The sequence below is a fragment of the Monodon monoceros genome, unplaced genomic scaffold (assembly GCF_005190385.1).
Source record: "Monodon monoceros isolate NGI ecotype Baffin Bay Population unplaced genomic scaffold, NGI_Narwhal_1 Super_Scaffold_3, whole genome shotgun sequence".
Classification (NCBI taxonomy): Eukaryota; Metazoa; Chordata; class Mammalia; order Artiodactyla; family Monodontidae; genus Monodon; species Monodon monoceros.
The window spans coordinates 99,420,786-99,444,345 of NW_021703780.1; the positions used below are offsets into that span (position 1 = coordinate 99,420,786).

At 53.6% G+C, this 23,560-nt stretch overlaps 1 protein-coding gene across 1 annotated transcript; it reads right to left on the reverse strand.

Moving 5' to 3' along the window:
• Window positions 1–1,203: 1,203 nt before the first annotated feature.
• On the reverse strand, window positions 1,204–23,535 carry TMEM43 (transmembrane protein 43). Its single transcript, XM_029241758.1, has 12 exons — window positions 23,372–23,535; window positions 11,350–11,499; window positions 10,446–10,580; window positions 9,768–9,862; window positions 8,930–8,979; window positions 8,606–8,675; window positions 7,814–7,884; window positions 6,708–6,829; window positions 6,370–6,444; window positions 5,780–5,881; window positions 4,298–4,415; window positions 1,204–1,591 (listed from the first exon to the last, which is right to left on the reverse strand). The coding sequence occupies exons 1-12, from the start codon at window positions 23,381–23,383 to the stop codon at window positions 1,389–1,391; spliced, it is 1,203 nt and encodes a 400-aa protein (XP_029097591.1). The 5' UTR covers window positions 23,384–23,535; the 3' UTR covers window positions 1,204–1,388.
• Between the last annotated feature and the right edge of the window lie 25 nt (window positions 23,536–23,560).

Consider the following 23,560-nt stretch of genomic DNA (forward strand, 5'->3'; position numbering starts at 1 on the left):
TACCGCAAATGCCCCAGGACAACGAGAGAGGTTATTAGCTCTTGAGTTTCAGAAGTTCTAAGCCCTATTCAGCTGCCAAATACTTATTCCATTAAAGCAGCCACTCCCAGCAAAACACAACAATTTCCAAATAGTTAAAAGATAAAGGACACACAAGTCTTTTAAGACATCAGTGTTACAACATACTTGATCTTTCAAAGGGTGTTGAGAGGAGTTGGGAAACTTAAACTGTGAATTAAATAAGCATGGGGAGATTTGATTTAGGAATAAAGCTGTGGACACTGGACACATAAATCACCCAGAAGCAGCCACTTGAGACCCAGATGCTAAGGTCAAAAGCACACCTGTGATGAACAGAGCCAGGCCAGAGAGCTTTCAGATCTGCAGCCTCTGACGCCTGATTTTGGTTGGTGGGTGGGGTGTCACCACGAAGGAGCCCACTTAGGATAACTGACTAAAAACTCAAAATCATCTTCAAGAAAATCTGGGTTTTGATGCCAGAGGATGGAAGGAAATGCCTTTCTCTCCCGGATAGAGACGCCCATCTCCTCCCAGAGGGAAAACGAGCCTTTTGCTAACACTAGTTTCAAAGCACCTGAAGCTTTGAAAAGCTTCTCAGGGACCCAGAACACCGACAGGTTAACTTTCTCAACCAGGTAAGTAACAGCCCCACTGAACTTTCTGTGCTCTGAACTACCTTCAACTGACAGATGAAAGGGTTTTTTCCTGTAACAGTCTGACATGTACATCATTCCAGAGGTGTTTGTTTTCTAGATCTGACTTGAAACTGCCCCCTCTTAGGGCAGGTCGGGGAGCTGCGTGCAGAGAAATGAAGTAGCAAGAAACAACCAGGCCTGTGGGGGTCCTACACGCCACAAAGATTCTGCCAAATGGTAATGTGCGTGCAAAGCCCAACAAACGTCCACCTTCCTCATCACCACACCCCCCGGTTCTCTTAAGTACCGAATCAAGCTCCATGCGCAGAGTGGGTTTGTGGCGCCCCTGCTGCCCTGTCCTGGGAGGCGGGCACGGCGGTGGCTGTGGTGGAGCCTGACACCGTCCCCAGGTCTGAGTGTCACCACCGCGGCAGACATCAGCTAAGTGAAACACGCAAGTGGCCGCACGGCCCCAAGAGAAGGAAAGGAAACAAGCAGGAGGGCGTGTGTCACGCTGCCAGACAGGAGCCACCTCCTGCCACCAAAGCTGCCCGCTGGCAAGAAGGGGTGCGAGGTGCTAAGTGATGGACGCCAACCCGACACCCATGCACACTGCTAAGGCTGCCACCTGAGTGGGGCGCGTGCGGAATCCAAGGCCGACGTGGGTTTGGGGGAGGGGATGACCTGGGTCCCGAGGCACAGGCAGTGTCCGGTGGGTGCCAGAGCCCCGGCTCACTCCAGCTTTTTGGCCGGTACCCGTGTCCGCGCAACGATGATGGGCACCAGCGCCAGGCAACTGATGACAAGCGCCCACAGGGGCCGGTGGAAAAGCCAGCCAGCGGCCACGGTCAGCAAGGTCAGCGAGGTGGCCACACATAAGGCAAAGGCCTTCAGGCCAATGTTGACCAGGTCTCGGAAGATGGGGAACCAGTCCACTGTGGGCAAGAGAGAGGTAGTGAGGCTTCCCAGGCCCCCGTGCTCTGCTGTTCTCCCCGCCCCGCCAGCCACTGTCTCTGGACCAGGTGGGGAGGAAGAGGAAGTGGGGGGGGGGCATGTGGCCTGAGGGAGCTGGGAGGTCACACGAGGAGGAGCCCTGCTCCTGACTGCAGCCCGTCCCAGCCCCAGGGAGGGCGCGTGGTCGTGCTCAGAGACCTCGTGCGCTGAGGGCAGAACGGAGACTCTCCGGGGATGGTGGCAAAGCACCTGGCTGCTGCCCCTCACAAAGCAGGCTGGGCCAAACCCCCTGGGGGGCTTATTTGGGCCCCTCAGCCCTTCCTGGAGGGACCTATTCGGTCACCCAAGCCGTTACCAGTTACCTGTGCACCCAGCTCCATGGAGGGGCTGAGGGGACTCAACAGGCCCCAGCCGCCCACCTCGAGGACCCTGCAGTCTACCGCCCAACGTGATACAGTCTCGGATCCGTCATCCCTTGTGGAATTAGCCGTCCTTGGCCTCCTGGCCTCTGCAGGCAGGCGTTCCATAGCCATCATCCACTGGGGGGATCTGCACTCAGTTCCCATGGGCCAGAGGCCTGGTGCCGCTGGGTCTGCACGGCCGGCCTGGGTGTCTGCCACGACGGCAGGGCCCCCACTCGGCCCCCACAAGCACACGTCACATTTGAGCACTGACCGTGGGACCATGTGTTGCACCACACCACGCCCACCCTGTAAGGCCGGTACTGATCTTTTTTTTTAAACATTTCTTTCTTTTTTTTTTTTAAATTAATTAATTTTTAGCTGCGTTGGGTCTTCGTTGCTGCGCACAGGCTTTCTCTAGTTGCGGCGAGCGGGGGCTACTCTTCGTTGCAGTGCGCGGGCTTCGCGGGCTTCTCACTGTGGTGGCTGCTCTTGTTGCGGAGCACGGGCTCTAGGCACACAGGCTTCAGTAGTTGTGGCACGCGGGCTCAGCAGCTGTGGCACATGGGCTCTAGAGCGCAGGCTCAGTAGTTGTGGCGCACGGGCTTAGTTGCTCCGCGGCATAGGCCGGTACTGCTCTCGACCTCAGTTCACCCACAAGATCACTGAGGCCTGGGAGTTAAACGTACAGCTAGAAGGTGGTATAACCAGGATTTAAACTTAAGACTGTCCGAGTGGGACTTCCCTGGTGGCGCAGCGGTTAAGAATCCGCCTGCCAATGCAGGGGACAAGGGTTCGAGCCCTGGTCCGGGAAGATCCCACATGCCGCGGAGCAACTAAGCCCGTGAGCCACAACTACTGAGCCTGTGCTCTAGAGTCCGTGAGCCACAGCTACTGAGCTCGCGTGCCACAACTACTGAAGCCTGTGCACCTAGAGCCTGTGCTCTGCAACAAGAGAAAACACCGCAGTGAGAAGCCCATGCATTGCAGTGAAGAGTAGCCCCCGCTTGCAGCAACTAGAGAAAGCCTGTGCACAGCAACGAAGACCCAATGCAGCCAAAAAAAAATTAAAAAAAAAAAAGACTGTCTGAGTGCAGAGCCTCAGGTCTTAGTCTCTGTGCTAAGCCCAGAAGGACAGCGACCTTGTCCGTACTGTTGGCTGCGTGGCCTCCGGGGCCCGGAGCAGCGTCCTCCGCACAGCAGGCACTCGGAAAGTGCTCATCACAGGAGTGGAGGTGTGAACGGGCGCCCTGCGCTGCAGATTCCTGAGTCCCTCCCCTGCACTGTCCCTCTGTGCGCTCATGTCTGTTCTGACTCTGGAGGATCAGCCTTCCAGTGTGGAGAGAACCAGTCGGAGAGTCAAAGGAGGGCCCTATGAGACAAACTTGATGGTGGAACTGGGCTCTGAGAGGGAAACAGCCTGTCCAAGGTCACAGCCACGATGGACTTAGCGATTGTGCCCAAGACGCGGTTGCCTTTCTGAGCACAGTTCAGCTGTCCAGGGGAAACAGCCTTCCTTTCCCTTCACCTCAGTTTTCCCAGCTATAAAATGATCTGACAGTCTGTGTCTACTGCAGCCAGACTCTCCCCAGCTGGAGAGGGTTAAGCGGGGGACGGGTTTCCGGGCCCAGAGACGGTGGACAGAACCATCTCACTGGACAGGGCGTCCCCCGAGAAGCCCCATCCTCCCGGAGAGCGGCCAAGGCCCAGCACTCAGTCACCCCAGGCACTTGGTCCTCCTGAGCCAGGCTGGGCTGCTTGGGCAGCTCTGGGGCTCAAGCGGGCCAACCCCGGGCCCTGGGCAGCCCGGCACGCTCTCCCTTGCGCACCAGACTTGCCAGCGGCCGTGCCAAGTCTAGCCCAGGATTTGGGGTGGGGGTGAAGCGTAACAGTTCCTGAGTGTTTCCTATTTGCCAAACATTTCACAGAACTCTGCAAATTAGGTGTGAGGAAACCGAAGCCAGGCCAGGAAAGGAATCCAGAGCTCTGTTCAGGCCTGGCACGGGCCGGCCAGCCTCCTCAGCACGGCTATTTGGTTGTGCGATGAAGGGGTGAAGGGGTGAAGGGCTGAGGGGATGGGCGGGTGGACGGAGCGGGGAAACCCGCAGCCTCGGGGGTCAGCATCTGCCCGGTCTTACGCTGGAAGCATCCTGACCCACATCCTGCTTCCCCTGCTCTCTCGTCCCAAAGCCTTGGGGGCACAGGATGGGCTGAGTGCCCCCCACCAGGCTGGAAGGGAGAGCGGCGGTGGGAGAAGCCAAGGAGGCCCTGTCTCTCCCCACCTACCCAGAGTGTAGAGGATCCGCGTCATGAGGTTGAGGCCCACAAACATGGCTACCCAGCCGGCCGCCCGCAGGCCCCACGTCTTCAGGGAGTTGCTCTTCTGTTCCCGACGAAACACCTCCTGGAGGACAAGCGGGGAGGGGCCGTCACGTCTCAGCTCCGGGGGTCACCAGCCTACCCAGTCGGCAGGGCCAGAGCCAAGGGGCCCGGGCTGACCCAGGAGCCACTGCGTTTCTGGACAGACCAGAGGGAGGAAAGGGCACTACCCAGGCCTACGTGCCTCGCCCACCTGGCAGCACACAGCAGGCAGGCTTGGGCCCTCAGATTCACAGCCCGCCTCCTCCAAGAGCCACCAGCCCACCGTCTCACCGAATAAACCTGACCCTCCTGCCGCAGCAGCGCCTTCCAGGGGTCACCTGTCCTCACGCGGCGTCAAGCCACGAGCCCCAGCACTCCTCTCTGGGGGGCAGCTCTGAGACCGGGGCCCCACCTGCGGGAGGCTGGGGCCCCACCTGCGGGAGGCGGAGCCCCGGGACAGAGGCCTGGGCTGGGCCTCCTAATTCTAGAAACTCCCTGGGGCCCTGAAAGCTGCCTGAGAAAGGGTGACTCACAGTCGCCAGGCTGGGAGGGGCCAGCCCTGCCTTGAGGCTGGTAACTGGCTACTGGGCCGCAGCCTGACCACACCCTCGTCCCAAGCTCAAGAAGAAGGCACAGCCCAGCGCCTCCTGGACTGGGGGCCGAAGGGAGGGGACGACAGCTGAAGGCCCAATAAGCGGGCCAAAAGGTCACAGCTAAGCCCTGCTGCCTGCCCACTACCTTAACCTTCCAAACCCTTATGGGTTGAGAGGGCAGGTTCAGAACAGCCTCCACGGATACGCTGTGCTCAACACACAAGCGCCTTTTCTGCTACGAGAAGGATGTCCTGCCTGGACAGCACAGGCTAACTTCTAAGGCAGGCACTGAACTAATGGCACATCTTTGCACCCCTTCTCCTCGGGGCTTGGGTGAGGCGTGACCCCGTTTTACGGATGGGGTGGGTGCCCTGGTCTCTCTGGAGGTGCCCGCCCTCACTCGCCTGGTCCTGGGGCCACGTAGCTCAACCCCTTCACCCCAGTTCACGGGCCTCTGCCCGCCCCTCCCTGGGTAGGGCCACCCGGCGTCCTGGCCCCGACAAGGAGGGCCCTGGCCTGCTAGCGCGACTGGCTGGCCCCTTCTCTTCACTTGGGACTCAGCAAAAACGTCCCCTGCTGCCCACTGCCACAGGAGATTGCTGTCTCCATGTCTGTGAGCTCAGCGTCTGCCCCTCACACCAGGCTGCAGGGGCCCTGCCCACTGCTCCCCACTTCGGGGACGTGGGCTGCACGCACAGGGAGACCTAACCCCTTCTGCAGCTTTCTCTCGCCTCGGGGCCTGGGTCTGCCTCCGTGGTGGCAGTCTGTGACATGCCACTGGAGGGCAGAGCACAGGTGCACAGTGGCCACTCACCTCTGCTGAGATGTCCCCGTGGTGCAGAAGCAGCAAGGTGTCCCCGGACTTGGTGGAGTACGGGACCAGCTGGTCGCCCCGCTGCCGGGCAATCACGGTGACCTGGTCAGAGAATTCAGGCTTAGAGCTGCGGGGCAACCACCCGCGGGCCCAGCACCCCTCCTCACCGTGTGCCAACGAGGCAGCGAGCGGGAACACCCACGCCACCCCGAGCCTCTGCCCCCACGTCGGCCCGGGGGACGGTGGCTCCCGTTTTGCTGCTCCATCCGAAGCTCCAGGGAGGACCCCGGGCAGAAGCGCGTTTCAGGGCTGAGCAGGGGCTGGGGCCTGGGTGATGGGGTCAGGAACGCGGGACCGAGTCTCTACAGAGCAGAAGCCGGGGTTAGGGGCAGGGGGACTGCACGTGATTGAAAGAACCTCATCGGGCCCAGCTGCGCGACCCCCAGCACCGCGCCCTCAGCCTGGGGCCCATGGACGTGCACAGGGCACGTGTGCACACGGTGGGGGGGGGGGGCGTCCACAGCCTTTGCTTGGGCCCCAGCATCTGTGCCCAGGAAGGCCCCCCTGAGTCGGCCCGGGGAGCTGATTACCACGTGAGCTGGGCCCAGGTTGGGGTCATCGCCGCTCAGCCCTGCGTAGGAAAACGAGACGCGCAGGTCTCCGACCTGGGGTGGAAGAGAAGCAGGTGAGGGAGGCGGGAGCTGTCAGCTGGGCCCACGGTGTGCCCCACTCCCATGACCTCTGCCCTTGCCCAGGTGGCCCCATCACCCGGAAAGCCTCTCCCCTCCAATTTCCCTGGCCGAGTGTAGCTGTGATTCACCGGAACCGGACCAGAGTCTGAAGCTGCGCTCTGAGTCCCACGCGCTGTCGGGGGCGGGACTCTGGGGCCCTGACCTCTGCCATCTGAGCGCCCAAGCCCGCTGGGTACCTCGGGGTACTTGGGGTTTTCACTGTGGTAGAAATAGTCCCCCCGGCGAATGATGTCCACGTGTGGGTCCTCCAGCTTGGACAGACTCAGTGGCTTAAAGTTGTCCACTTTGTCGATGAGGCCTGAGAGAGGCAGGCAGTTAGAAACAGCACTGAGTCCACTGCAGCTCCTGGCTGCAGACCCTCAGCCTGACGGCCTTTCCAAGCACCCTCACAAGCCCAGCCATGCAGCCACCTCCTGCCTCGCCCCCTGGGGACCCCACACACCCGGGGCGTCCACACACGCCATCTCCCACCCGGAGTCCCCCTCCGACTCCATTCTTCCGCAATGCCAGCCCCCTTCAGTCTTCAGCTCCTCCAGGAAGCCTTCCCTGTCCCCTCTTCCCCATCAGCTCTGCAAGGGCCTTAGCCTGGCAGCCACTCCACCTTGGGTCTGGTCATCTGTGCCCAGGCCTGGCTTCCCTGCTGCAGCAACAGCACGAGGCTGGGGCTGGCTGGCATGGCTGGCACCAGCTGAGCACCAGAGCAGACAGCAGACAAGCCAGGCCCTGGCTCACGCAGTCTCTCCCCCGTCCCCCTGGCTATCTGCCACCTAAGTGTCTTCTCTCCCTCCTTCCTGGGTCAGGCCCAGGGACTGAGACCCAGAGACAGAGCCCCAGGAGTTTCTGCGGCCACTGGTGCCACCCTGTCCCTTGCAAGCCTCTCTTTAGAGTCCCTTCGGGGCCTGTGATGAACCGGACGACCCTGGGCACAGGGCTGGGTGCCAGTGGGGCTCAGAAGTGGAGTCCTGGGGCCTTCTCTGCGCTGCCGGCTCCAGGGCTGCCTCGTCAGCCCAATAAGGACGCAGCACCTAGCAGCTGCTCCCCGGTATGGGTTTCAGGAGGGCTTCTACATGGTTCCCCACCTCCTGGGGACACACCTGCCCTCTGGCCTCGGCCCAGAGTATGATGCTGGAAAAGCTCCGGCTGACCCCATGCCCAGGACAGCAGGGGACCCCTTTAAGCATCTGAGGGCTGAGTGCTAGGGCCCCGGCTCCTGGGAGGCGGCCAGGTGAAAGTGCAGGGCCCCGGGTCGATGCTGGCTCATCTAAAGGGGCCTGAGACTCACCCGCCGAGAGGAAAAACCTGCCGATTTGGACGAAGGGGGCTGTTGCGGTGAATGACTCCACGGCCATCGCACTGTGGGAGAGGGGGAGCTTCTGGTGAAGGAGGGTGCTGGGCAGGCGCTGCTTGGGTCCCTGTGGGTTGTGCTGGGCAGGGTCCCAACCCAGAGGGCTCCTGCACACCCAGCCCAGCCCCACAGTCTGGTCTTTCCCCCCCTGTCTCAGCCTCTGCCCGGGAGGAGCAGGCTCTTCCGGCCTCCTGTCCCCCAGAGCTTCCTACCCTCTTGCCTGGACCCCTACCAGCATGTCCCATCCTGTCCCCCAGCCTTCAGATGGCCCTTCCACGGACTTCACACCCTCGTGACCCTTCCCAGCCGGGCTAACACCCAAACCCTACTGTGCACATTCAAGGCCCTCCCTGGCCCAGCCCAGTGTCACGCTTGTCTCGCCACCCCCATCCTGCCCCTGAGCAGGGCCGGGTCAAACGCTGCTGCCTCCTGAAAGCCCCTGCTGACTGTCCTCCCACCCACGCCAACCGCTGGTGACCCCTCCAGGCACTCAGTCCGGCCTTACACCCGTGACCTGTTTGAGGGGAGGTCGCCTGGGGCCAGGGGTGTCAGGTATCACCTCTGTTCCTGGTGCCCAGCACAGGACCTGGCCTCGGAAACCTGTCCCACATTTTCATCAGCTCACGAGACAGAAGCAACTCAATTCCATTACTCAGTTGAGGAGGCTGAGGCTGGGCACCTGCTAGTGGCTGACAAGGCTACGCTCAGGCCTGGGGACCTAGCTCTCACCTGGGGTTTTTGTGGCCAATCTCTCGGTCAAAGTTTCTGCTGTTGACGATTTCCGATCTCCATTCAGTGTCTGTTTCAGGCAGAGGGAAAAATGCAGAAACCACGGTAAACCTCAGGTTTGAGGCCCACTGGCCGCACGTCCTCTTATCCAAGCCTGCAACCACTCGGGAGCCAAAGGGGTGGCTACTGGAGCCTCGCTGGATGGATGGGAGAGCAGGGCTCTGAGGACCAGCACCCAAGGAGCCTGATGCTTGGTGAGGACAGAGCCCACAGGTGTGCAGGGAGGTGCTCTGTCCGCCCGCAGGCCTGGGGCCCGGTACTCACTGTAGGAGTACCTCCTCTCTGTCTTCACCTGCCCGTCCTCGGTGTATTCCCTGCAGGGAAAGCACAGGCAGCACCAGAGTCAGCCCATCACTCCCGAGGCATCCCCATCTCTAAGCATCTCCGGCTGGAAGCAACCTCGGGGCTCCCAGGTCAGACTCCCCAGATGGAGCAGGCTTGGTCCACACCAGCCCAGAAACAGGGTGCTCCCTGGCAAACAGCCAGCTCCAGGCCTCAAAGGCGCTCACTAGAGAAAAGAGCTTTCTCATCCTGAGCTGAAACCGGCCTCCCCTAGCTTGTGTCCCAGCCCTGCCCCGTGGGCTCAGCGATCTGCCTGCACCCTCTGCTCTGCGACAGCCCTGTGGAGGCCCCTGAGGCTGCCCTGCCCCAGACTGAGCCACCTGGGCTCCCCGAGTCCCCTCTCCACCCTCAGTCTTAGTACGTGTGGTCGATGAGAGCCTGCCTGGGGCTCCTGTTAGATCCGATAGCACATGACCCAGGACCCCCACCCCCACCCCCCACCGCCCCGCACACCATGGAAGAGAAGATGGGACACAACTTGGCACAGGTCCGTCTGAGCCTAAGCTGGGGCAGCCCTAGACAACTTCCCCGGAAGGGAGCTAACCAAGCCCACTTTCTCCTCCTAGCCCCTCTGCAGGAGATTCCTGCCACCTCCAAACAAGACCATCAGCCAGTAATTGGGGGATAACTCGACATTTCTCTGATAGGAAGATTTTATACTTTAAATTTCAGAAATGTCAAAGTGAGCGCCACCTGCACGTCACCCTAATCCCCACGCCTCCTTCAGCCCCAGTCAACTCTTCACCCGCTGGCCCCTCACCTGGACTCCTCGGTTTCCACCCATTGGTACATCTCCACGTGCCGCCGCAGCTTCACAGCCGGGAGGTAGACCCCGTAGTTTGGATCAGACAAGAGCTTCAGATAGAATCAAACAAGAAAAATAAAGGACAAGAATGCCCAGCTCGGGGGAAGCTGGGCTGGAGGAGAAACAGGTCCAGAAGGCAGAAGAGCACAGAGAACTCCGCGGCTGCTCGCATGGGGAGACGAGGGAAGCTGCCCGTCCCGAGTGCTGAACCTGCAAGCCTGTGACACGAGCCGCGTGCACAGCTCAGGCTGCTCGGCCCAAGTGCGCGGTAGCCACGCAGCGTGTCGGGTATTCAGACAGAAGACCTGGCACCAGACACACAAATCCATCATCACTGTTAAAGCGCCTCTTTGTGAGGCTCTTGCTTCGGGCCAGAGTCTGTGCCGGGAGGGTAGCTACTGAATCCCACCCAATCTTCAGAACCGGGCCCTGGTCTGTTACAATTATTCTCCCCATTTGACAGAGGAAGACACTGGGACTCAGGAAAGATGGGTCCACACGGCTGCTGAGAGATACAGCGGGAGTCACACCAGGTGTCCCCGTCTCCAAGGCCCACGCTTTCAAATCCTCCATCAGACAATGTCCTGCGACGTGTCCCGGCCTCCGCGGGTCAGCAACCGCCGCCAAGCCTACCTTAGACGTCCGCAGGGCCCCAGGGATGTGCACCAGCCTCCCCTCATTCTCCGGAGCCACACTGTGGATGCTGTCGGGGGTCACCACGAGCGAGAGTCCCTCAGCCAGCAAGGTCGCCATCTTCACCGTGCGGCCCTGTGCACAGCGGCCAGTGAGGATTTCAACCACTGGGCACAGCTGCGCCCTCTGCCTTGGGCAAGAGGAGCCCAGGACGCGCGCTCTCCCACGAAGGCCACCCGGCACCCAGCTCAGCACCGCCCGCGCCAGGAAGAGCTGCTGCTTCTTCTGCCCTGCACCCCTCCCCCATCTTCCTCTGCCTTCTCCGCCCCTTCCCTCCTGCTTCACTTGGGGCGATCGCACACCTGTTCAAATCATGTGACCCAGGCCTCGGCAGTCACATCCTGTGTCCACCGGCCACAGGCAGCGGTTCAGAGAGAGGACTGAGGCCACTGAGGGATCCCCCTGCGACTTCTGCTAAACTGATTTAGAAAGAGATGGTTCCTCTTTTCCCTGGGGTTGCTAAGCTGCTTGGATGTGACCCTGGAGTTACGGGGCCACCTTTGCCACCACAAAGGAAGAGCCTGCCAAAGAAACATCCACAACAGAGAAAAATGGGCAAGAGATGGAGAAATGGAGATTCCTAGTGACCCAGCATGAACGCCTGGATGCAACCATGCCTGAAACTGATGCTACCCAGGATTGCAGGTGTGTGAACAGATCCATTCCCCCTCCTGCTTACATCAGTCGTGAGGTGGGTCACAAAAGAAAGAACTCTGATTAATTCAGCTCCTGCCCCCATAAAATCTAGACCCTTATTACCATATCCAGCCTCCGAATTCACAGTCTTTGCTCCCTGATACTGCAGGGACCCTCAATCTGCACAGAGGGACCCCGAACATCGTACCTCATTGGTAAAAATTAAGTAGAAGGAGAGCAGGAAGGTCATGAGCCCCACAAACATTCCACCCGAGGTCTCACTCAGCCGCTCCAGGAAGCCTGGCTGGGACTTGGTTGTAATTCTGACATGTTCTTTCCTGTTACTCGTACTGGAATACTGAAAAAAGACATAAAAAAAAAAAAAAAGAAAGAAAATTGGTTTTCAAAAAATAAATTGAACTTTGCTATTTATTTATACTTTTTTTTGGCTGCGTTGGGTCTTCGTTACTGTGCGCAGGCCTTCTCTAGTTGTGGCAAGTGGGGGCTACTCTTTGTTGTGGTGCGCAGGCTTCTCATTGCAGTGGCTTCTCTTGTTGCGGAGCATGGGCTCTAGGCACGCGGGCTTCAGTAGTTGTGGCTCGTGGTCTCAGTAGTTGTGGCTTGCTGGCTGTAGAGCACAGGCTCACTAGTTGTGGCGCGCCGGCTTAGTTGCTCCACGGCATGTGGGATCTTCCTGGACCAGGGCTCGAACCCATGTCCCCTGCACTGGCAGGTAGATTCTTAACCGCTGGGCCACCAGGAAGTCCTATTTATACTGTTTTTATTGAGTTTTAATTCTATATGTTAAAAATGCACAGACCAGGCTTCCCTGGTGGCACAGAGGTTGAGAGTCCGCCTACCGATGCAGGGGACACGGGCTCGTGCCCCGGTCCGGGAAGATCCCACATGCCGCGGAGCAGCTGGGCCCGTGAGCCATGGCCGCGGAGCCTGTGCGTCCCTGCGCTCCGCAACGGGAGAGGCCACGGCAGTGAGAGGCCCGCGTACCGCAAAAAAAAAAAAAATGCACGTACCAAGTGTTTGGTTTTGACAAGTGCATACCCCATGTGTCAAGACACAGAACATGTCTATCACCCAGAAGGCTCCTTGTGCCCCTTTCCTGACACTGCTCCCTCTCCCCACCGCCCAGAGGTAACAACGATTTGAATCCGTATCACTACGGATTAGTTTTGCGTCTTCTAGAACCTGGTATGAATGGAATCACCACACAGCATCAACTCCTTCTGTCCAGATTCTTTAACTCAGCGTAACGCTTTTGAGGGTCATCTATGTCACGGTATCAGTAATTTGTTTCTTTTTAGGGCCAAGTAGAATTCTACCCACGAGCATATCACTTCTACTCACCAGTAGATGGATACCCTGGTTGTTTCCAGTTCCTAGCTATTATGAACAACGCTTCTGTGAACACTCATGTACAAGTTGATGAAATAACGTTTATATTTTAAGGCAGGACACGAAAATTTAAACATAAAATTCTGTGTCCATTTGGGCCTCTTCTCTTCCTCCCTAACATGCAGTCTGCATCTGCATTACACCCACCAGACCTTCTCAAAGACAGGAGCGCCTGCTCGACCATAAAGCCCATTTTTTTTCCCTTTCTTCTGATGCTAGCAATGTAACTTCTTAAAACAACAGCGTTCTTTCCCAGCCCTGCAGGGGGTCATGATGACTTGCTGCTCGCTTTGTACACATACCTACTTGGACTGTGTATCCTTGGAGAACTTTATGTAGATCAGTATGTCATTTTCATTTACCATTCTTTGTCCCAAAAATGTACATGACTATGCCTTCGACCTCTAGCAGGCGAAACAGTTCTCAGAGCTTCTGAGAGTCTGGGTCTCAGAAGTCCTGGGTCATAACCCTGTTTGGCTCAAATAAAATGCCCTTTTTTCTTTGTCACTTGGTTGTTAGTTGAATTTTCGTGGACATCTGCTTGGCGTAGGTGGCGGGATATCAGAGACAGACAGCAGAGGACACCTGGAGTCCACCCCGAACGGCTGCTTGGTACCAGCACAGGCCCTTGGAGCTCCACTCCTCCGTATTCCTCAGGCACTTTGGTGGGTTCTCCTGGTGCCTGGACAGCACTGCTTTAAATGACATCCTGAGTTTTACTTGAGCTGTTTTTCTTGGGACTTGGAGTCCTAAGGGGGTACTGGAACATATCCTAGGCAGGGACCTCGGAGGAGCTTTGGAGTGAACGGGGTTCACTGGTCTCTTTTAAAAACTGACTTAAATTGGAAAGATTATGTATATACGGTCTGAACAAACTGCTAGTGAAATGAGAGACTGAGCATGTTCAGCTCCGAAGTAAAGGGACACTTGCTCCTTCCAGCCACCAGCCGTTCTCAGGCGACTGAGAACCTGGGGGAAGTGTCTGAGGATCAAGTCTCTTAACATGCGTCGGTCGCACAGGGAGTCCCACCACAACCACTGAGTAAGTTCTGCTCGCCAGGTGCGCATCATAAAGGCTGATCACCCTGCGCTCTGAGCATCCACGGTGGTTTTAGACTGTCGGAGGGAGAAGCCAAGACGCGTGAGAGTCAAGCTGACCCAAGGGGAAGCCCTTAGGGAGACAGGCACACATTCGATCCATCACACCGCCCTCAGAAAGTTGTTCAGATCCTATCTGAATTCGGCTGCCAAATTAATAATGGGAAACCGTGCTCAAAGGCCAAACAGCCCCCTGATGGGCAGCCACTCTGGCTGGCTTCATGAAGAACCGATGCTTTTGCAAACACTTATCTTAACTCTTAAATGGCCAGGATGGAGCTCTTCTAACATTCCAACACTGTAGAGAAAGCTGGCTTGATAAAACATCTTTTCAAAACTCTGACCCTGAGAGAACAAAAGTATTCCTAGGAGAAAGCCTGAAATTACAACTCTTATCATGTCCCTGAAATGTAAACACAGCCCACATCGCCTGAGTCTACAACCTTGGCTTAATAGACTCTAAAACTGTGGAAAAAAACGGGGGGCGCGGGGGTGGGGGGCGCACAGTGTGTGCAAAGAGGAGGCCGTTGTGAAACTCAAGCAGGAAAACCAGGAGACTTCTGTCCGTGTCTGGCTGGATATGTGCATGTCTGCATGTATGTATGATCCGTCTCTAACTCCAAATGGTATTATCAACATTAATTGGTAAAAGAGGTTTACTTAATTGACTTAAAAGTAAATGCATACAAATCAAATATTTCTAAATGTAATTACACTAGCCCGAATTTTTAAAGGATCACATAATCTAGGCTTAATCTTTAATGAATGAAAATGAGTCAGAATTGATGGTTTAATTAATAGACATGTCTTTAGAGTCAAACGTTAAGTGTAATACTTTAACTGTACCTAGGTTTACTGAAAGTTAATAAGCTCATGTTATCTCTGTTATAAAATTTGTCAACAAGAAAATTAACTTGGTATGATAATATTTTCATAAGTAATAAATAAGTTTTGGGGTGAGCTCTTTAAGAATAATTTTGTTTTATGGTATGTCTGCCTAAAAACAGTTTCTCCAGATTTTTGGCGACTTGAAACTTCAGCGTTCTGCTAAATTAAGTCAAATGATGGAATTCACTGAATGTCTAGATCATTTTCTTAATAAGAAATACTGAAACATTAATTGCTAAAGAAGTCTATGTTTACCTACTTTGATCTCTTATTACAGAGAGATTAAACATGTTTGAGACTATCGGTAAATATATTCTGTGCTTTGTTGGAAGACAATATAAAGTGGCATACATTTCTAAAAATTAATTTTAAAAAGGGAGCCCTGAGAAAAGAGTTTTATGCATGGCCAGGACTTACTAAGATCAGACTGCATTTAATTAAATGAATGAAATTTAATATTAAAGGTGAAATGGTGAAAACTAGAGTTTGTTTTTTTCTGTTAAGAGGACAAAGTTCTCCTGAAGTATTGATCCGCTTTTGATAACAGACTGTAAAGTTTCTTTACCTCTGAAGTAATCTTCTGTAACTGTCTGTATTTGCTTTTGAAATCTTTTACTAGCGCTTTGGTTCAGTGAATAAATATCGTTTCCCGGTGGCTTGTGATTCTACCTAGCCAAGCATTTAAAACCTCTTGATGTCGTTCACAAACTTCCTCAGATCAAATTCTAAATGTTCTTCTGGCCTCCAGCTACCTTTGGGAAGCTTCAGAAGGCCCCTAAACAGCTCCAAGAGAAATATTTAAACTAATTAGGCTCATTTGGTATGTTAAATTACATGGGAAACACTGTCAAATGAGTAATGATAAATCTTGTTAGGTTACATTATATGGCTAAATATATTACTATAAACATTCTAGAAATTATATGAAGTTCCTAACATTTGAAATGCCCTGGTATGTTGTCAGTCATGATTTACAGTATCTTAAAATGTTGTATGCCACAGAAATAGCCACATTTCCTTGATAACTACACTGTAATCAGGTCTTTAACCATGCTTTTAAGTCTTCTGTCACTTATACACAGTTATGCCTACACAATAACTGATGCTTTTACAGAAATGTTTGTAGATGACTTGCTGTTATGCTCCCAAATTAAATTAGACTCGGTAGCAAAAGGACCTCCTCCTTGTACGAGGGCTATTTCAGCCACGGCTCTCACATAAAGCCACTGAAGAAATAGTAATGGGGTCTCCTTTAACTATTTATGTCCCACACTCGGGTGAGTTTCTTCTAAACTCTCACCACCCTCAGCACTATTCTATAATCCAGCTAGCTTCCTATGAAGTATCGTTGCTTTATGCTACCTTGGTTCCATGTAATAACCTTAACCCTGCAACTCTGCTTCCAGCACCACAGGAAGAAAACAACCATGACTGCGTTTTGTTAACCAATTATCTTCTTGCTTCCAGGAAGCCCATATCGGTAATGCTGATCTAATTTAATTTATAGATGGTCCTACTTAAGGGATGAGCACGGACATTACCGAGCTGGATATGCAGTAACGCCCACAGCAGACATAATCGAAAACTTTTACTTACCAGGAACAAAGTCAGCACAAGCTGAATTAACTGCCTTAACTCTAGCTAAAGACCAGTTAACACATATTTATACTGACAGTCACCATGCCTCTGGAGTGACACACGACTTTGGAATGTTACGGAAACAATGAGGTTTTTAAGCTCTTCAGGAAAACCTAATAAAAAAATGGAAAACAGGTTGCAGAGTTGTTGTTATACGACTGCCGATACGGTTAGCAATTATAGAAACCGTAATTTTCAATAATTTTCAGTTTTCACCTACGCCCGGCATTCCAAATCTGACAGTATGTAAACTAGAGGAAATCAGCTCGGTGACGCTCCCGCCCATGAGGAAGCTTTAAACACTCATCCTATCCAGCCTCCAGAACGGCCACTGCTCTCAGTTAACCCTGCTAACCCAGTAAAAGATTTCCTTCTACAGGCTCAAGAAACTGCCACTAAAGAAGAGAAACAAATATGGCCACAAAAATGGGAATTCTGACCCCACCACAGATATATGGTTTAGGCCTGATTGAAAAAAAAACACCTAGTGTCTGGAGCACAACTGCCATCACTCCAGCACGCACCCCCTTTAACTCACTGTGCGCCTGAGAAAACGGTTTCTGGGGAAAACAGTATTCTTGGAAACTTGCCTCCACGGTGGTTCAACGGAAACATTACATTATTGTCAGGGTCTCACTGAGGCACTTAGAAAACAATCGGTAACTAACTCTTTTTACAGCAAGCTCCCAGAAAACCCTACAGATCATGGATTATAACCTAGTGATTTTGTTTATTGGAAAGGACATCAAATAAATGATTCTTTGCAGCCACAAGGGGAAGAACCTTATCTGTTATTGTTAACTAATCCATGCTCAGCCAAACCGAAAGACATTAATTCATGGATTCACGCCTCTCATTTTAAAAAGGCCCCTCCACCTAAATGGACTTCGAACCGTTTCTAACACCCTGTTTCAACTAAGACGAGTACCACCAAGCCAGGACAAGGGGACAACAGCAGCAGACAGCTGCCCCAAGAGTCCAGACCAGGCCTGCAAGACCCATCCTACCAGTTCAATTGTACTATTTACCAAATGTCTGTCAAAACTGACAGCTACTGTTTTACTTCTAGCTATGCTTTTGCCCCAGGGTTTAAGATGGAAGGAAAATTCCTTACTACAGCTGTTGCAGAGTATAGCTACTGGAGGCAAATTTAACCGATCGCTGGATCTGTCATCCAACTCTTCAGACAATACAAGGCCGACACAGGCCCTCATAACTCCTGTCATTGACTTTTCAGATGTTCCCAATGTTACCACTTACTTAGATCAACCTCCCTCTGGCCTAACCTTTCAGGTCCAAATTTTCTAATGTACTAATGTGTCCATGCCTTGTCTGACACTACACTACCCTCAGTCCTTAGGGACCAGACACAACTTACGCTAGTACCCACACCCCAGCCCCGCCCCACCCCGAGCTCCATCTCTTACTTAACTTACAAATGTCTTGAAGAGAAAAACACAAGGAACTTGTGCCCACAACTCCCCCATGTCAAATACCATACAGACAGCTTTCAGAAAGCCTGCAAGAATGACCATGGTTTAATACCGTGTTAGCAAAACTTCCAATCGATGCAGCTATTCATGAGAGCTCTCTGGGAGGGAACACTTGCATCCCTAGGTTTTATCTTCTTCTATGGTATTGGAATTGACACACCTACCCAAGGATGGGCACATAAATGTCTTAACAGCTGGCAGGTAAAAGGCTTTTTGTTTGTTGGGCATTATGTTACCCCACTGTCTATACAATGAGGCAGATGAACCTCCTTTCTCTCTCCATGACAGTCAAGAGATCCATGTTAGCAGGATATCAAGATATCTGGTGGCAAAGTCTTTTGGGAATCTTGAGTCCTACGGCAGGAATATATGTAAACAGAGATATGCTCAGAAATCTATCAGGCACCATTGGTCAAACAGCCAAAGAGACTGCAAGCAGCACTGCAGCCCAACAGACATCCCTAAGATCTGTAGCTCATGTAGTATTAGATAACAGTGCTACCTTAGAAAACGTATAACTATAAAATGTTTCCCCATCAGCATACACCTCTTTGTTTACTCTATAGGATTAATTTACTCAATTCTGAAGTTTCTACGATGGGAAAGTGATGTTGCAAAATCGAATAGCTCTTGATTTTTAACACCACCTTGCAAGGAGAAGCTTGTGCTATAACCCAGACTAAATGTTGCGTTTCCATATAGGATGAGTCCTCTAATACAACTCATTTAACAGCTCACATACCAAGTACAATTTCCGTACTGAAGGATCCCCTTCCTAGTCCACGTGAAATCTCAGGGAAATGGCTCAACTCTGTGGATTCATGGCTTAAAGCTCTGCATGTGACTTTGTTATTGTCATTGGCTTTATTGATTTCATTTACAGAGTAATAATCTCTTGTGCCTCTTGTATATTCAAAACTCCAGGGACTTCCCTGGTGGCGCAGTGGTTGAGAATCCACCTGCCAATGCAGGGGACACAGGTTCAATCCCTGGTCTGGGAAGATCCCACATGCCACAGAGCAACTAAGCCCATGCGCCACAACTGCTGAGCCTGTGCTCTAGGGCACACGTGCCACACCAACTGAGCCCGCGTGCTGCAACTACTGAAGCCCGCACGCCTAGAGCCCGTGCTCCGCAATGAGAAGCCACCACAATGTGAAGCCCGCCCACCGCAACCAAGAGTAGCCCCCACTCGCCGCAACTAGAGAAAGCCCACGCGCAGCAACGAAGACCCAACACAGCCAAAAAAAAAAAAAAAACTCCAACTAAAATAACAATGTCTAACAATTTGACACTATTGATCATACCTGTAGTTCTATATAAGATAATAGGTATGCACAATGCATATGCAGGGTAAAACTGGCATAAGTCCTATTGGACAATTGACCATCAGTCCTTGCCAAGCAGTTTACTAGCCTAACCCTCTAAAAGGAAAGAAAGAACCAGGCTATTAAGATCTGTCATCAAGGGAGAGGATGCAGGGCAGGTAAGCAACCACCAACCCCATCGAGGGACCAAATATTTGATCACCTAATGTATTCTACCACAAGATTAATGATCAAAAGGGGGAAAAAGATGAAATGAAATTTATATTTTAAGGCAGGACATGAAAATTTAAGCCTAAAATTCTCTCTGTGTGCATTTGGGCCTCTTCTCTCCCTCCCTAACGTGCAGTCTGCATCTGCATTACACTCACCAGACCTTCTCAAAGACAGGAGCACCTGCTCGACTGTAAAGATTATTTTTTTCCCTTTCTTCTGATGCAAGCAATGCAACTTCTCAAAAGAATAGCTTTCTTTCCCAGCTCTGCAGGCAGTCATGGTGATTTACTGCTCCTTTGTATGTGCCTACTGGACAACGTGTCTTTGATGAACTTCATAGAAAATATCAGTATGTCATTTTGATGTTTGATACTTTGATTTGAAAATGTACACGACTGTGCCTTTGACTTCTTTTTTTTTTAAATATGTAAGATACATTTATATAATGATAAGTGCAACGAAGAACATACTACAGGATAATGGGATAAAATGACGGGGGTGGAAAGTGGAGTGGACTGGGGATGGCACTTGAGACTTCAGTCAGTATACACAGCCTTGGGAGGAGGTTGACTTTTTTTTTTTTTTTTTGGCTGTGATGGGTCTTCATTGCGACGTGCGGGCTTTCTCTAGTTGCGGCGAGTGGGGGCTACTCTTCGTTGCAGTGCATGGGCTTCTCATTGCGGTGTGTGCCTTTGACTTCTAACATGTGGAACAGTTCTCAAGAGCTTCTGAGAGTCTATCTCCTGGGTTATAATCCTGTTTGGCTCAAAGAGAATTAACTTTTTTTCCTCTTAACTTGACTGTTAATTGAATTTTTGTCACAGTCTTCAGGAAAACATGTGTTTTCATTTCCCCTGGGTATTAGGTACATACCTAGGAGTGGAACTGATGGATCATAGGGAAGATGTATGTTTTTTAAGAAATTAGCAAATTGTTTTACAAACAGGTTATTAGAGATATATTTCTAATTCAGTTCAATGAATAGTGGCTGAGTTTCCTTAGGGCAGTGCCAGGCCTCACAGGGGTAAGAATGTAGGGGTGAGAGGCTTTAGGGCCATTGAGTCAGGGTGACAAACAGTGCCAGGCCTTGCTGAGTGCCTGGTGAGAGGGGCAGATCCAGTGTTAAAGGAGTGACCCCTTCCAGCTGGGAGGGTCAAAGCAGGCCCCCTGAAGGAGGGGGCATTTTGAGTGGGCTCTCAGAGGCGGACCCTGGGGTGAGGGCATCCCTAGCAGGGGGAACAGCGGCCTCTCTGCTCTGGCTGGGTTGTGGAGGGCATGGGGAGGAGAGGAGGGCAGCTAGGCGGCTCTAGGTGGGTCATGGTAGGCTGCAAACTCCAGAGTCAGTGGGTCAGGATTGTCCAGCCAGTAATAGAGCACAGTTCAGCGTGTCCGCTGCTGACCCAGAGCGTCATCATCCAAAGCAGGACTCTGGAGCCAGAAGGCTGGGTTTGAATGCAGGCTCTGCTACACAGCAGCTATGAGACCTTGGGCAAGCGATTTAACCCCTCTGTGCCCGGCACTTCCTCATGGGTAAAATGGGGATAATAATCCAGTACGTAGGGTTGTGGTAAGAACCAGAGGACATAATTATTGGATGCTCAGTGCCCAGGGCACAGGGAGCCCCATGCCGGTGCTGGCTGGTGGGAATGCAGTCAGCTTTCTCTATCACTGATACCAAGGCTGGGCTAGGCTGAGCTGACAAAAGCCACAAAGGTGTAAGCGGTTCCCGGATGAGCATGCAGGGTAAGCTAGCCCATCCTGGCACTGGGGAGTCAGAGGAGAATCAAGGCAGTCTCTGCTTAAATGAAGCTGGTGCCATGTTCTCTGACTGTCGCTGAATGCCACCAGTCCAGGCCTGCCAGGGCCCAGATGTCCATTGCGTTCAGAAATGGTCTTGACTTTCCAGGCCATTTGGAAACATTAGTGGAGCAATTTGCTGCAGGCAGGTAGGTGACCATCAACCATCATCATGATGACAATGACAAACACTCCAGTCTATCACAGGCCAGACACGGACAAGCCCAAGGAGGTGGACGCTATCACGACCCCATTTCGCAGGCAGGAACACAGAGGCTCAGCAGTTATACCACCAGTCCAGATCACACAACCTCTAAGAGATGAACTTAGGATTCAAATATGGGCAGACTGGAGGCCACTCTCCTACCACTCTGCTCTGGACTGCGTTCCTCACTCCTTGGGAGCTCGCTGCAGGCAGGCAGGCAAGACAGGAAAAGAAGCCAGTCTCGCTACAGCCAGTGCAGTCCCCAAGTCGGTGGCTGGAAGGCCTGGCTTCCTCCTGGGACTCCCCTCAGCACACAGCTAGGAGCCAACATCAAGATAAGGGGCTCAAAGATGGCCTTAGGAGAAGAAGGTGCCCCTCAGGCTGGCGAGCGTGCAGAGTGGCTTGACACACCCAGCCTACATTCTGGACCAAATGCCCAGTAAACATTGATGTTTGTGGAGATTTCCTCCCTGCCCACTCCCCTACTCCAGGCTTCGAATCAATGAGCAGTGAGTGGTAGGAACAAGGGTCAACATACAGGCCCTGAAAATCACTTGCTGTGTAACACTGAGTAAGCTGCTCTACCTCTCTGATCCTGTTTACTCATTTATAAAGTGGCGATGGTAACAGTAACTCCATCACTGGACAGATTTTACAGTGATTAATAATCCTGTGGCCTCCTTGCTCCGCCCCATCATCTTCAGATCTTTCTTCCTCACGGGGTCTGGTGGCCCCTGTAAATGTGCACCCCACTGCTGGGTGAATCAACAAAGGTTTGGCAGCAGAGGGAACCCTAATTCGTCTCCATTCTTTGGCAAAGGTCAGGACCCAATGTATCCAAGGTCTCTGCCCACCAAACCTGAAGACAAACTGTTTTATTTTTTACGTATTAAGTACCTACTATGCCCCAGACACTATGCTAAATACAGTCTCCCTTAAACTTCACAGTAACTGCTCCCATGAGGAAACAAAAATCCCAAGAGATTAAGGCCACACAGCTACTGAGGAAGAATCTGCATTTTCCCCCAGGTCAGCCTGACTCCAAAACCTGCCCCACGCCTTCCCACGACCTGCCAAACTGGCTGTGAGACCCTGGGCAAGTGCCTTCCCCTACCGGGGAAGTTCCCCATCTGTAAGATATGGTGGTGGCGGTATGGGGGCAGGCCCGTGTCCTAACAGCTTGGGTCTCTCCCGGCAGCGGACCCTGCGTCTCACGGACCACCTCTAGGTGCGCCATTTAAGGTTTCTCGGCCTCCCAGACAACTCTAATCCAGGCTGTGGGAGACACAGCCCTGGCTTCTCAGGGGGTGTGGGAGGCAGAGAGGGCGCTTGGGGACAGAGGAGGGGCCTGAAAAGAGCAGGTAACAGACCAGGGGAGAGTGGCTGGACACTCCACCACAGCAGGAGGGAGGGAGTGCCTGGGCTGGCAGGGCTGCGAGCTGGCTCCACACACACTTTCAGAGAGAAGGCGAGTGTGAATCACCAGCTCCTCCCATGCCCTGCACCCTGGCGGGAGGTGCCCCTCTGTTTGTTGAATGAATGTTGGGCTTAAATAGAAAGATTCCTAAAATAAGGCTGGCTGCAGGAAAAAGCAGCCAGCAGCCGTTCCAGGGGCACCACCTTCGGCCAGGGCGTCTGCAACCAAATACATGCTAGGAGGCAGACGGCCCGGCCGTAGGGAAATGACCCCTTCTCTCCGTCGTCCTAACTCCTCCGCTCCCAAACCAGCCCACGCCCCTTTCCAGCATCACAGCCGGGGTTTACATACCCCCCTGGGGCGGGGAGCTCACCGCCCGCCCGGACAGTGCGTCGCGGATCGGCTTCGCCACCGCCCCAGTGGACTGGCCCCTTCTCTGCGGCCCCAGTCCAGCCCTCAAGATCCTTACATGGGAGAAATCCGAAGGCCCAGGCAAGAACTGGGAACGAAAGGAGAAGCTGCGGGGAGCCGAAGCCCCACGTCCCGACGCCCGGTCCCCGCCACCGCGCGCCCCAAGGAGTCCGGCCGAGCTGGGAGAAACGGACAGACGACTCGGCTGCCAGAAGGCCCGGATACGGGAGAGGGAGGGGTTCACCGGGCAGGGGGCCGCGGCGCGCCCGCGGGGAGAGGGGCCCGGGAGACGGGGAGCCCTGGGTGTGGCCGGCGAACCAGAAGACACTCACGTTCGCGGCCATACCGCCCGCCTCGCTCGGCTCAGCTCCGAGAGGTGCTTACGGCCGCAGCGCGGAGTCCCGCGGCTTCTCGCCTGCCGGAGAGCGGTAAACAACCAGCCGAATCCCAGAGCCCGGGACGCGCCACAGTTACCGCCCCGCGGGCACGAGCTTTTCGGCTCTCGCTCGCCGCGCCGCGCC